At 39.9% G+C, this 15,405-nt stretch overlaps 1 protein-coding gene across 2 annotated transcripts in view; it reads left to right on the forward strand.

The window, feature by feature from the left end:
* The window catches only part of FBN1 (fibrillin 1), a 227,834-nt gene that overhangs the window by 169,756 nt on the left and 42,673 nt on the right, over nt 1-15,405 (forward strand). For both annotated transcript variants that reach the window (XM_058665887.1, XM_004578093.4), the window contains 9 exons: nt 1,652-1,777; nt 3,689-3,811; nt 5,516-5,638; nt 5,948-6,112; nt 8,165-8,233; nt 8,321-8,446; nt 9,539-9,661; nt 10,305-10,463; nt 13,531-13,602. In XM_058665887.1, the coding sequence (XP_058521870.1) occupies nt 1,652-1,777; nt 3,689-3,811; nt 5,516-5,638; nt 5,948-6,112; nt 8,165-8,233; nt 8,321-8,446; nt 9,539-9,661; nt 10,305-10,463; nt 13,531-13,602 (1,086 nt within the window). The remainder of the gene's footprint in view (nt 1-1,651; nt 1,778-3,688; nt 3,812-5,515; nt 5,639-5,947; nt 6,113-8,164; nt 8,234-8,320; nt 8,447-9,538; nt 9,662-10,304; nt 10,464-13,530; nt 13,603-15,405) is intronic.

The raw sequence follows: 15,405 nt of genomic DNA on the forward strand, positions 1-15,405 counted from the left end.
AAACAATCACTCCATGCTTTGAAGTCTGGGTCAGTTAACAGAAAAACAAAACAAAAAAACCAGGTGGTTGAAACTAGATATCTGTAGAATGAAAATTTGGAGCCAGATCAGTTAGGGAACCTCAGAACTGAAAACACACACACACACACACACACACACACACACACACACCATTCTATATAATGATCTTATTAGTGTAAAATAAATCATACTTCCTTTTGTCCACTTGACCTTTATGTTTTATATTTATTTCTTACCAGTGGCTTGCTTTCCATACTGAACTTCGCTGCTGGGAACTGTGTGAGAAAAGGGATTAGATGTTTGTACACAGAAGAACAATGTGTATTTTTCTTCCATTAGCCACCATCATCATCTTTCCACAATGACATAAGAATTTTTGAACCCTGTATACTTCTAGTCTTTAAAATATATTAATATGTCTTTTTTCTTAGCTCTAATATAGAATGAACATGAACTGATATTTACATTTAAATATGTTTAGAGATGTGGTTGTATAGATTATTTGTATCCTTACATGTGCATATACACGCTGATGGCACTTTTTAAAAGTAAAATTATTTATTGTATTGAAAAGGCAGAGTTCCAGAGAAAAAGGGAGAAAGAAATAGAGATCTTACATACCCTGGTTCACTCTCCAAATGACCAGGGCTGGACAAATCTGGAACTAGGAGCCTGGAGCTTCAAACAGGTGTCTCATGTGGGTGGCGGGGGCCCAAATACTTGAGACGTGTTCCAGTGCTTTCCGGGGGAGGGGGGTGTGAGCTGGATTGGAAGCAGAGAAGTCAGGATTTGAACCAGCATTCTGATAAGGGACTCCATTGTCTTAAGTAACAGCATATTCTGCTGTACTGAAATGCTGACCCTGCTGATAAAATGTTTTAATGTCAGGACTTTTGAGTTAAATAAAATGATGAGAACTATTATTCATTGGCCATAGGTATCGTAACTGTTCATATGAATTAAAGCCTTAATTTTTCCTGAGCACTTTGCTATTTAAATGTCAACCAAACACAAAACAGGCTAAGACCTCTTAAGTGATTGATGTGGATTTTTTTTTACTGACAAAGTTTTATCATAGTTGAAATTAATTTTCTTTACCTAAGTGAATTTTTTTATCATAAATCTTTCACTTCCTTTGAGAAAATATTTAAATATGTTAGTTATGCATGGTTCATGTGTCTGATGCTATAATGCCTGCTGATTTCCTGAGTTAAAAGGCAGATAGAGATTGGGCAGACAAGAGGTATGGTGTCTTTTACAGTAGCCATTTCTTGTGCTGCCCTTCTCAGCTGCAGCTTGAATGACTGGCACACATCGGGACTTTGCTCCCCTGTCGTGGATGTACCCTCCATGCAGAGGACCCTTTGTGAGGAAGCTGTAGTTTGAGTGGTTCATTTGACTTGTTTTCTACTTGACAGCATTAGGGTTAATTCAGCATGCAGGATTCTGAATCTGAACTCCATATCCCTTGCCTATTCAGTGTTGGCATTCCCAAGCAAAAACAAACAAGTTGAAACGTATCAAATAGAATTTAGGACTAAACATTGCTATCCTCAGTAAGTCCTCTGACCCGAGGAACTGGAAAGGTCCTCCCTAAGCAAAGAATCACTTGGTTTCTTTCTGGCTGCAGACCTCGATGAGTGCTCCGAGAACCTGAATCTCTGTGGCAATGGGCAGTGCCTCAATGCCCCGGGAGGATACCGCTGCGAGTGCGACATGGGCTTCGTGCCCAGTGCTGACGGGAAGGCCTGTGAAGGTAATGAACGGATGGGGAGACTGGTGGGAGCCTTTAGGGCTTGATGAGATTAGGTTATTTAAACACATGGAGGCTTTTTTGAAACTTCGGTGTGTTTTGGCTTCTCATCTAAGCAGGTCCATTCGGTGGGTGGAAGGATCTCCAACTGTACCAGTTCCCTCTGTGCAGAAAAAAAAAAGTCAGTTCTCTGGCCACAAGCTACATGTCCAGCCTTGGCCAGATGATCTGCAGGACTTTACTCATTAGTCAAGGAAGAGAAAAAATAACCCAGTGTGCTCGACTCAGTGTAACCCATTTGTCCCTAGAGCAGGGGAAAGAATTCCAAATGCTTGTTCCCTAATATTCCATTGGAGGATTATCTAAATATGGAATCATGGCTGTTAATCTCTGCTACGGTTTGATTTCTAGAGGTAAAGACTGTAAAATAATCGCAGAGCAGGTAATCAGAGAGATTTTCCATATGGGAGACAACATCCTGGATGTCTCACCATGTTCTCCTGGTATCTGGCCTATTTGAACATGGAAAAATCTTTTGCAAGTTTGTTCAATCAAGGACCCTTTGGGATAATGTCATGGGGTGTCACAGTTAAGCCTGTGTATTTCTGAAGAGTGTGAATTAGATAGGAAGAACCTTAAGCCAAGTGATGGCTACAGATGGGTCTTATTAGGAAAAACAGGATTCTTTGCTTTGCTCAGGCTTGCTAAATTCAAGTGCATTCTTCTTCATTAAAAAGCATTAGTGATTAAAATACACTAAAAAGCTTTTGGTAGAAATAAGCAGATGATAATAATTGACAGTAAGTTTAGATAAGACCACACTTAATGTGTTTGTTAATAGCTGTTCTTTGCTAATCAGAAATGAACTCAGAAGAATTCAACTCAGAAGAATTCTCTAGCCATAAATATGTATACAAATTCCCTGTTATATTTTATGTAAATACTTTTCCCTCTTAGGAGACCATTGCATATTTTTTATACAGTTATGTTAAATATGAATAGTTTATTAGAAAATTCTTCTAGGGCAAGAAACCAGAGTATGTGCTACATAATGTGCCTAATGCTTTGCTTATTTTGTTTACTTTAAATATCCAAGCCAAATAGATATTGTACCACCTCAGTAACATAAATGCCCTCAGTGAAGTTTTACTTCTCTTCATGTTATTAAGGAAGGTTTTGTTTGTTGGTTGATTCTTAGTATATAAATCATTGTTGGCACAGTGGTTGTGGTTATTTTAAGCCATTCTGAAAATGTGCCCGTGTGTCAATAGCGCAAGCAGAGTGTTCACACAAAGCAGGGACAGGATCTGGGAGAAGTACTTGCTTTTTTCAGATCTCCATCAACAATACTGAACAAACTTTAATACTGGAGATACAGAGGTTATAAAACTGATTAGGAAGCTTATCACAAAGACCTTATGGCTCTTAAAATTTAGGCGTTGGAGTGAGGGAAGGATGGGAGATAGGGTGGAATGTATCATCATGTTCTTAAAATTGAATCTATGGAATGCACAGGATTTGTTCCCTTTATATAAATATGTTTTAGAAATATAAAATAAATGTATCACAGACCGAAAGTCATATAGACTATATAGACAAAAACCACCAAAGAATTTACTCTAGCGTGGCCACTTTTCTACCAGTAACATGGACCATGTGAAACACTGTAGGTAAGGTGCATATCTACCAATGCTTAGTTCACTGCTTGGTGTGGAATACAAACTAAAGAAACGTGACCCCTTGCCTGTGAGTCTTTCCTGCATTGGACAATTCCTCTGCAAGTCTTAGAGCAGAAGGACTTAGAATTATGTCAGGTAGTCTTTGTTTTCATAATACTGGTTGATTAATTATATTGGGAAATTTCTTTGCTAAAAAATAAATTTCACTTCTGCCCCCTTTAATCTGCTTGCCTAGATATTGATGAGTGCTCCCTCCCAAACATCTGTGTCTTTGGGACGTGCCACAACCTTCCGGGCCTGTTCCGCTGTGAGTGTGAGATTGGCTATGAACTGGACAGAAGTGGCGGAAACTGCACAGGTGAGACATCCTTTCACATCAAAGTGGATGTCCCAGGTGTCCCAGGATATCCAGCTGTTTAGTCCTGGCTGGAGAACACAAGGGTAGTCACATTTGAAAATAAAAGCAAGAGCGAGAACAAACAAAACAGCAAGAGTGAGGCATTGGGAATCAGCATATATTTCCTTAGGCCTGAAACTGAACAGCAAGAGGATGGAGGGGAAAGGGTCCAAGCCATTTGAAGGACAGAGTTAGTAGCCTTAGAACAGGGGGCATGGCTACAGAGGAACATTATGGGGGTGCTCCAGCTGTATGGCTTCCTGACCCTTTCCTTTTCTCCCAGGGTACATTTTTAGAGTGTTTCCTTTGGAAAGCCATGGCCTGGGAATACAGATTTTCTCCTTGTACTCCTTTTCATCCTCTCCTTGCCAGTGGTCACCAGAGTTCCCAGGACACACAGTGTAGCTCCCATGTATAATGCATACATCATTTAATTGTTTTCTTCTAGTGGAAGGACCTCCCAGGGATCATTTGAGAAAAAAATTAGAAAAGCTATCAGTATCCCAGCACACTGTCACTCAGTTCTTTTTGGCACTAAGCAAAGACTTGGAAAACTTCCTTCTTAGTTCACTCAACTGCTCAAAAATATTGAGGAGATAAGTTCCATTCTGCATGAGTTCAGATTTTAGAGAAAGTCTAATTTTTCAGCCACCTACACAAGCCTTGATTCAGTGGCCCTCCAGATCATGACCACCACCACCTCCTCATAGCTGCTCTGGACTGGAACATTCCTCCCCTGAAACACATTCTTCTGCTTTTTTCTAAAAACTGTTATAAGGCTAAGCCAGACCTCTCACATATGTAAGGAAATCTTTACTTCCCTATCCTCCGTGCCCTCTCCTCCATGCCCCAAACCAACACAAGCATCCTTCTGTCTAACCTCATGTGTGTTGATCTGGGCCTGTTCATCCAAATTCACATGTGATTTGAGCAAAAGCTTCATCGGCCATGGATATCATGACATGAGAATGACCGGTTCCAAGTAAAAAGATCAAAGGAGAAGGTATTGTCCCCATTCTCAGTCTCTCCTCTATGATCCCATTTGCCAATTTTTGAATATTGTGAATGCTCAAAATAAACAGGCTGCACAGTGGTAGAAGTTGAAAAAAATCCTAAGTATCTGTATATGTTTGCAGAATAAAACTGGAAAGGGACATAGGATTTAACTTAGTATCAGTGGCCAGATTGAGGCCCTTTGCAGTCCTGAAGAAATTCACTAAACCGCCTGCATGTGCATAGAGGAAACTGCAGAAAACACTTGCTCCTGAGTGCTCCTGGAACATCTTTCCATAAATTAGCAACAACAAAATCAAGCCATGCTTTATGAAAACAGTGTCAAAATTTTTGCTTGAGCAAAGTTGTGGGTCAAGTCATCTCACCTCCGCTATTCTTGTCCAGTGTGCTTTTCCTAGCTGCAAAGTTACATTTCTATTCTAATGATAAGGTTGAACAGTAAAAATATGATCCGGGATGGGGAAAGACTCAATGTTATGATGTATTTCCTTCCTGAGGGAGCTTAGTTCAGAAGTAGACAACTAAGATTCTAGGTGTAGCTGTAACTATAATAGGTCTTGTTTGGAGCCTTAGAGTTGATACTACTATACCTGGTGATATCTGTCCTCAATGGCTTAAGTGATCATTCTACTCCTTGCTATTTGATTTTAGATGTTAATGAGTGTCTGGATCCAACTACATGTATCAGTGGGAACTGTGTCAACACTCCAGGAAGCTACACCTGTGACTGTCCCCCAGATTTTGAGCTGAATCCAACTCGAGTTGGTTGTGTTGGTAAGATCTAAAGAACTTTTCCAGGAAACATACTCTTTTTATTAGTTTTAAAACAGCATTGGAGTTTCCATTTTCAACTTTTATGAAAGTAGTAAGATAGAAATAGAAACTTTTAATCATTTCCTAAATCTGATTTATATCTTCAGTTATCTTTCCTATAGAAAAATTTCCATTGTATATTCTTGGGTACTTTTTCATTTTTTAGTAAAAAATAACTTAAGTTTTTAAAAGTTTGAGATGAGTTTAAATTTTTGACCCCCAAGCAAAAAGAATTTGCCTGACACTTTCCTGTTTGCATATGACAAATAGATACCCGCTCTGGAAACTGCTATTTGGATATTCGACCTCGAGGAGACAATGGTGATACGGCCTGTAGCAATGAAATTGGAGTTGGTGTTTCTAAAGCTTCCTGCTGTTGTTCTCTGGGTAAAGCCTGGGGTACTCCTTGTGAGCTGTGCCCTGCTGTGAACACAAGTAAGTGAACATCCTCTTACTTATTGTTCTAACCAAAGTCAATTCTCCTTTCCAAATCCACACAGGAGAGGCCTTGCGAGGAGGTGGGGCATAAGGTGAGAAGGGCCAGTGGTGAGCCAGGAGCTACCATTGGTCTCTACTCACATATGCATCCCTCAGCCTTGAGAGAGGCTCATATTCCACCTGAGAGCCAGATGTACCTCTCTTTGATTTGCATTAGAAGAACAGGTTGTAGGGAGGAGTAGGTGGAATCTCGGTTATAGCTGGGTGAAAAATATCATTACTTGGAAGATATCCCAGGCTCCATTCCTTCTACTCTTTTACCTTATGGGTACCCTCTGATGGATCTCCCTTGGTCGCCTGTTAATTAGCTTCAGAAGCCCTAAAACAGATTCAGGGTATCCACGGGTGAAAAGCACGGTCTATGAAATTATTCCATTTCATTATGATGGTATGACTTGAAAGAGCTTGAGACTGTGATTTTAAGGACATATTTTTAAAACAATAAGAGATTTTTTGTTTTCTAAGTGGGTCCTACATTGCAGTTGAGAATCAGATGGAGCTCCTTTGGTAAATGTCAGTGGCTGCTGCTCACAAGGTACCTTGGGATGGACATAGAATCTTTTTTTGCCAAAGGATTGTTTATTTACTTCTTCTAAAAATATCTGTTGACCATCTGGAATGTGTACTTCGGGTGTATAAAATGAACAGGACCAAATGCTGCTCTTAGGAATATATCTGATAGATGGCAAAAAATGACCCAAAGTTAAGACCCTCACCAAGATAAGACAAGAACTCAGTGCCATGAGTGGTAGAACACAGCTGGTGCAGTTTAGAACTGCATCACTTGCCAACTTTGGGAAGGGTACTTGGCATGCATAGAATTCTTCATTTGATTAAGCAAATTCACTCATGCGAAGTAAGAAGCACTGGGGCTGAGTGCTTAAGAGATACCCACTCCTCTCTTCTCTTCAGAAAGGGTTCAGTTCTAATTGGCAAATGGTCATCACCTTCTACATTTTGAATTGGGCCTTCAAGTAAGGGTGTGACAAGGAATAGGAAACTCAAAGTAGACAATTACACAAAGAGAAGATGTAAAAAAGGGACAGTTAATTTCATTGATGTTGGAGGAGGCAGCCAGGATTTTTAATTCAGTGTGCCACTTCAACAGGTTAATAATGATTAGTAGGGCACTAAAGGCACATCCCATTCATTCTGGCTTCAGAGTTAGAGCCGGTCTATGTGTCCAGACATGTTTACATGCATTTGTGTAATTTGAGAGAATCAAGGCAGGGATTATCATATTGGGAAAAATGATAATGACTATGAAAGAACCACATCTTGCAAATACTTACCAAGATGATGTGGCAAATTAGGGTCATTTTTATTCATGTACTTTTCTGTGTATCTCAGTGGTGGTACATGGCACTGAAATAATATTTTTGAATGAAGTACTTGGGGGAAGGATTAATGGAGAGGAATCAAAAGACACTGTAGACAGTTGTTTTTGGAAACCTGGAGGCTCAGCATTGGCATCAGTGGAAACAGAGGGGCAGGAAAGGTCTCTAGTCATTACGGAGAGATGTGGGATGGGAACCAAGAGGGAATAGCTTTTCCTATGACTCTTTTTGGAAATGGTTTTGGAGACAAATGGGTTATTAAAGGAAGCTGTGCTTTCCAGGATGTAAGGCTGAACAGGACATTAAACTGGAGACAGACTTTTTGTTAGATAATATAAGAGAAAGAATATCTTTAAAAAGAAATAATGATGGAGATGAGGAATAAAATAGTTCACAAGAATATAAGGCTAGGAGCATTTTTAGAGTGCTCAGAGATGGAGACAGTGGCCTTTCAGTTGTTGGCACACATTAGTAAAAGCCTTCGGAAGTAACAGATGTGCATAACTTGCTTTAGGTGGGTGGAGAAACGACTAAAGATTCTTAAAATTGGACATTTCAGTTGGCTATGTCAGCATTTTTTCTTGAGAATGTTATTACTAGAAATTCTAGTTTCAGAAGAGCTCTGTTTGATTTTTCTTAATTGTTTCAATAGCTGAGTACAAGATTCTTTGTCCTGGAGGAGAAGGTTTTCGACCAAACCCCATCACTGTCATATTGGAAGGTAATTGATTTTAATGGCCATGCAGTCTGGACTCTTTTTGGCTTCTTTACTGTAGTTAAAAAAATGATTTTGTTTTCATTTTGTTAGATATCGATGAGTGTCAGGAGCTGCCAGGGCTATGCCAAGGGGGGAAATGTATCAACACCTTTGGGAGTTTCCAGTGCCGCTGTCCAACAGGTTATTACCTGAATGAAGATACCCGGGTGTGCGATGGTAAGTGGCCCTTACATGCTGATGAATTATCCTGAGAACCTGAGAAAACAGCACAAGTACCAGCAAACCTGAAAATTTAGCAGTATAGCATCACGTCTAAATAATAGCCTGATGAACATAGCCAGGCAAATATGTCACAATATGACAATTTGCAGTAAAGTTTTTGAAATGATGCCATTTCCAGTAAGTCTTAAATCTCCCTCTTTTCCTGAGAGTGGAGTTTTGTTGTTATTCTGGGCCACAGTCCACTGCACATCTACAAAATGATTTTTCGTGCTCTTCAGGAGAGCCATTCGTACTAGTACTCTGCAGGGCAAGTCTCAGTTCCTCTTCTCAGCCTTCATCATGTTACTGGAACATTTAGGTGAGCTTTTCTTTGAGAGAAGTCGTTGGCCATTTCTGTTCATCCCATATTCCTAGAAAGATGAAGAATATTGGTCACTTTGGCCATGGACCAAGGTGGCAAAGATGGTTTACATCTGCACACAGGAATCATGTGGCTAGCTATGGAGGAGATTTCCTGTGTCATGTACATTCCTGGCTCTCCAAAAGACTTGCTAGGTGACATAGAAAGTGATAACTTCATTGAAAATTAATGGAGCATCACTGTGTATCTGATACAGCTCATGGAGTCCAAGAGAACCAACCTCTAGAACTACACAGAGGTTTATGGCGCAGCATCTGCTTCCCCACTGCTTTACCTGTGCAGATTCACAAAGCCAGGTTTTAGGGAATTTAGGATGTGTTAAATCCTTCCATAGATTCTGTGAACATGTGAAGTAGGTACTCACGTTTGTGAAGGATGTTTGAAAATGATCATCTCTCCAGATTTCCATGTCTCTGTCATCCTTAAGGATGTTGTAGACTCATTTATTAGGAAATTGTGCCAGAAGACGAGAGTTCCTTTCCAAAACATTCGTTCCAAAATATCATGCCTTTGTGCAATGAACACTGATGTATAACACCCCTATTGTCTGTATTAGAAGTGCTTTGTGCATATTTTCTTCATGGATAACATTTATATTGATGGGTACCAGGCTATCCCAATGTGAAGGTTTTGTGTTTACACTGCATTCTCTCTTTGGACTGTAGATGTGAATGAATGTGAGACTCCTGGAATTTGTGGCCCAGGGACATGTTACAACACTGTTGGCAACTATACCTGTATATGTCCTCCAGACTACATGCAAGTGAATGGGGGAAATAATTGCATGGGTGAGTCCAGAGTTTCCTCAGTTGTGCATGTTTGGTTCTTATCTGCAAAGAGGAAGAGAGCTTACATTACTAGCAATTAGTCGCGGTGTTGTGCTACTCATCAGACTGAGGACTGCCATCTCTTAGTTGTTCAGTAAGAGCTTCCTTCCCACTAAACTGTGAACTTGGCATTATTTCACCACCTCATGTGGGCAGTTGGGAGTTTTCTTTAAAATGTAATGCAGGAAAATCCCAAACAATGGCTTAATAGTACTTCTTTTGTTTGACATTTGGGTGTATCTTTATACAATTTTATTTACAGCACTGACCTGCAGTAGTAAAACATCATCAGTGGGAAATGAGAAACCTACTGCCAAACAGCAGCAAAGAATTGTTGTTGAGAGATTGAACAGAGAATCACACACCCCTTATAAATGTTTTAGCTCCATACTGACTGAGTTCTGTGGCACACAAGACCAGTGAATACATTTCTCAAAGTCATTTCCCTTATACCAGCCTAGATAGCTAGAAAGTTGCCTGAGGGGGCTTTTCTTCCCTTGATCACAGGTTACAATGCAATACAGATGGAGCTCATTCTTTAGGAAATTGTTGTGTTATTCACCATGGCATCACCAATACTTTTCCCACTTCTTCTTTAATCTAGATATGAGAAGAAGTTTGTGCTATCGAAATTACTATGCTGATAACCAGACCTGTGATGGAGAACTGCTGTTCAATATGACCAAGAAGATGTGCTGTTGTTCCTACAACATTGGCCGTGCCTGGAACAAGCCCTGTGAACAATGTCCCATCCCAAGCACAGGTGGGTTTGAGTTTCAGTAGGATCATTCATGGTTTATTCCAGCAATAATATCATAAGCATCTTAGAATTATGATTTACCTTTATCTTTATAAAATATTTTTAGGTCAGGGATTGTAAAACTAAAACCCATGGGTTAAATCCAGTCCCTAGGAACCAGTGTTATGGCAAATCATGTTAAGCTGCCCCTAACCCATATCCCATACAGGTGCCTGTGCAAGTCCCAGCTGCTCTGCTTCCAATACAACTACCTGGTAACATCAGCAGAGGAAGGCCCGAGTCCTTGGGCTCCTCTACTCACATGGGAGATACAGAAAAAGTTCCTGGCTCCTGGCTTTGGGCTGGTCTAGCCCTGGTCATTGTGGTCATTTGGGAAGTAAACCAGCAAATGGAAGACCATTCTTTCCTCTCTCTCTCTCTTTCCCACCCTCCCTTCCTCCTTCTCTCTATCTCTGACTTACAAATAGATATTTTGAAAAAAACTTGGAGCCCATGACCTGTCTGAATACCCACAAGCTAAAATATCAGAGTAATATTTTATAGCATGACGTTTAAACCCACTTTAAATTTTAGTGCCTATAAATAAAATTTTATTCAAACTCAGACACATCGATTTATTTACATAGTTTCCATGACTGTTTTCATGACAGAGCTGAGTGATTTTGACACAGACTACAACCCAAAAAGCCAGAAATATTTGTACTCTCTGGCCCTTTAAGAATAAATTTACTGGGGCAGACATTTGGCTGTGGGGTTAAGATGCTGGTTAAAACATTAACATCCTGCCCATACACAGCAGAAAGTTTATGTTTGATTTCCGTATCTATTTTCTGATTTCAACTTTCTGCTAATGCAATCTCTAAGGGGTAGCAGTGATAAAACTCAAGTCGTTGGGTTTCTGCCATTCATGTGGGAATTCTAGATTGGATTCGCAGCTTCTAGCCTGGTCAGGTCACTGTGGACATTTGGGAAGTAAAATGATTGTTTCTCTGTGTCCTATATCCCTAACTTTCAAGTAAAATTTAGGTGGGGTTGTCGGGGGGGTGGGCAGCAGGGGGAAACAGAGGCCAATGCTGTGGCATTGTAAGCTAAGCCTCTACCTGTAGCACTGACATCCCATACGGGCACTGATTCAAGTACTTGCTGCTTCACTTCTGATCCAATTCCCAGGTGAAGTGCCTGAGAAGGCAGGATAAGATGGCACAAGAACTTGGGTCCCTGTGTACACATGGGAGACAGAGATCATTGTCCTGGCTCCTAGCTTTGGACTGGCCCATCTCCAGCCATTGTAGCCATGTGGAGAGTCAACCGGAGATGGAAAATCTCTCTCCCTCTCTCTGTAACTCTGCCCTTCAAAGGAAAATAAATAAATCTTTTAAAAAGAACAAATTTTCTGACTGTCAATTTGAAGAATGGTATTCCAAACTTTAAAAATTCTTTATATTTTCATTTTATTGGAAAGGCAGAGAAAGAGAGATCTACCATCTACTTATATGGACCCCAGATGCCCACAATCACGAGGGATAGGATGAACCCAGGCTCTCTGAACACCATCTGGATCTCCCACATGGATGCCAGAGACCCAAGAACCTGAGGCATTACCTGCTGCCTCTGAGGATACCCACTGGCAGGAAATTGGATCAGAACCAGAGTAACTGGAGCTTAAGCTAGGTTAAGGGATATAGGTGTTTCAAGTAGCAACTTAGCCAAATATGCCTGTCCCTGCTATTCAAAACTTTTGATCATATATCTCTATCTCTATCTATATATATATATAAATATATATGTGATTCAAAGTTATATATACATATATATGATCAAAAATTGTATATATATATGTAAAAAAATATTGGGATATGTGCTTAAAATTTTGTCATGTGTTAAAGTATATCTACATATGTATGTGTATATTTTAAATTACATTGAAAATTGCATTTATTATTTTTGTGAACTGTTATATAAAACATACACAAAGTTAATTTTAAAGAAACTTTAAATTTTCTAAAGATAGACGAAAGTCCCAGTACTGTTTAATCTTAATGGATCACTGCACACTCCTCTGGAGACCTCTGATACAGACTAAAATTTACTCTCAGAAATGAGTGTCTGAGCATTAAGGATATATTACAACTGATACAAAAGGCAGTATTTCTTTTTCATGTTGTGCAGTGGCCAGATCCAGCCTTGGCTTTCACTAGCTGTGAAATCTGCACATATTTTGCGAGTCCCTGCAGTTTCTCTGAATGAGCAGTGTCAGCTGGTGTGAAACTCATCGGAGGTGGGCACTCATGTATTAAGGATGAAAAAGCTGCAGGAGATGAGCATGCTACATTTGGGTGAAAATCTTTCCTAAGCCATTTACTAATTTTTCACTGCAAAGTCAATGAGGCAGTGGACTTAATCAGAAGACTGAGTTTAGAATGATACCATGTCAGTTACAGTCATCCTCTGGAATTATACAATCTCAGAAGGGACAATGGATGATGATATTTTGTTCATCCTTTATTATCAATTTTGATAAATTCCCATATGGGAAACAGAGAGGGCAAGACGGTAGAGGCCAGGAGGAGAGAAAATGGTACCAGATGAAATAGAGCTCCTGCAACCGAAGTAAAGATAAAGACTGGTTAGTTGGCCTTTGTCATCAATAGATCTGATATCAAGAGCTTGGCGGCTGTATTTCCTCTCGTATCCCCCGATCTAGTGAGAAAATGGGCTTGTAAGCATTCATTAAACCTTCTGTCTCAGGGCAGAGGTGTCCTTGCCAGTCCCTAGGTTCAGAACTAAATACTGTCCATATTGAAACCCAAACTCCTACCCACAGGCTCATTAAAATTGAGTGGCAAGTGGTGTGGAAACCTCTGTTTCTCTCTCATTATCCTGTCAGCATCAGATAATTTTCCCTTCAGCATTTGTCTTACGGGCAAGGTTGCATCTCTGGGAATTTTCACATTGACCTTTTATTTTAAATTCTCCAAGATACAAGTATCTTTCAAGAATATTGCAAGGTGATTTCTTTGTCACCTTTACTGATCCCAGTTGCCCTGCCACTTTTGTTGAATCGTTGCAGATGAATTTGCTAACCTCTGTGGAAGTCAGCGACCCGGCTTCGTCATTGACATTTACACTGGCTTACCTGTTGGTGAGTTAAGAGCACTGAACATATGAGTGTTGTTGGAATTTTCTGCTTTTGCCTTTGTGTTAGGAAAGTATGTTTTCTCAGCTTACTATTTTTTTTCTTAGAAGGAAAATTTGCTAAATAATGACTTTAGCTCTATTGAAATGCTGATTCTTAGTTGAAAGAAACTCTGCAAGGACTCTGCAAAGCTCCACCCACCTCCCTGGCAACAGCATTTTTTGCTCATGATTAAGGGTGCTGGAAAGCTTTTCACAAAATTACAATCAAGTTTAGTTAAAGCCAACCCTAGGCATCAACAAAGAGAAAGATTCTGGGAGCAAAGCCAGTTGACATTTGATTTGTCTGTAATTCCCAATCCTTCTGACTAAGATGAAGTTAATGTGACTATTCACACCAAATCTTCCATGTAAATTGTGCACATAAACCCCTTTTCGTGGGTCAGTTTTTGTCTCACGTGGAGTCTACTCAGGTCATCAACTTTGAGAATTTCAGATGTGAAAACAAAGTCTTTTCCACCTGAGGCTCCATCTGGTAACTAGAGTAGAGAACGCTGCAATGAAGGAGATACTTGTGTGAGAGTCAGAAGTACTGCACAGCATTCAGCCAGTGCAGCCAATACCCTTGTGGTTTCAAACCAGGAACATAAAAGTGGATGGGAAGCTATTGCATTTGCAGAGTTTTACTCTTGTGTGATTTATATGCATCCTCAGATGCCCTCTTTTGTCTGAACCGTTGTGTCTGGTAGCAAACATCACCACTGCTTTATTCCACCTTATTCCAAATAAGTAAACTGAAATCCACATCAGTCTTTCCAGTGACCTTGTTTAAGAAAACAAGAGTCTGGTCCAGCAATCAGCCTGGCTCCCTCAGTGCCAAATCCATATGGCTCCACAGCCTAGTCAATGTCCAAAGAAACTTCATGGCTTGGAAGGAAGAGCTGTTAAATGACATTGGCATGAAACACCTGGCCCCAGCTGCTTTGTTTTTCCCCTTCCCAAAAATGGATCTTTTAATCTCCTGAGAATCTGTGATCGGAAGATAAGTTGTCTCTAATAATGATGGCTCTCTATGCTGCAGCAGGCATGTGCCCAGAAAGGCCTGCCCTGCAAGGTTGGCACTAAACAAAGGCTTGAAATGGTGTTCGCATAGTCCACGAGCAGAGCTCCAAAGGCCTCAGACATCCTCCAATCCAATGTCTTGCTTCACAAGAGGACACAGAGGCCCACATGGGGACAGGGACTCACCCAAGGCCACCTAGCTAATTAATAACAGAACTGGGACCAGGACCCACTCGTGACTCACAGCTTGCTGTGCCTCTAGCTCTTGAAATATACTTATTGTTACCGAATTCCACCATGACAAAATGTTTAGATGACTGAGAAGCTTTGTTTTGTTTAAGCTTTATACTCTCCTTCTGAAAGGTCTTAAGATTGTTGGCATATAGAGTCCATTCATATGGGGTTAAAATGATAGCATGTTTATTAATCTTGTCTTAAAATATAAACTTTTCCAAGATGAAACTCAAATAAAATCCAGACAGGAAAGAAGAAAGTTTTTAACATTTTTTTTTTTGCTATTTTATGCTTAACTAGAGCTAGAGATTTGATTCAGGCTATTATTATTAAATTGGTAATAATGCATTACTTATATTTAAAACAAATGGAGGGGACTTTTAATATTTTATGTTTTAACCTACACTAAAAATAGCATACACATTGTCTTTGTTTTCTGATGATATACAGTAGGAGTATTATTTCTACGTGCTTTTTTAAACATGAATGACAAATTATCAAAAAATCTAAAACA

Source organism: Ochotona princeps, chromosome 6, assembly GCF_030435755.1.
Source record: "Ochotona princeps isolate mOchPri1 chromosome 6, mOchPri1.hap1, whole genome shotgun sequence".
NCBI lineage: Eukaryota > Metazoa > Chordata > Mammalia > Lagomorpha > Ochotonidae > Ochotona > Ochotona princeps.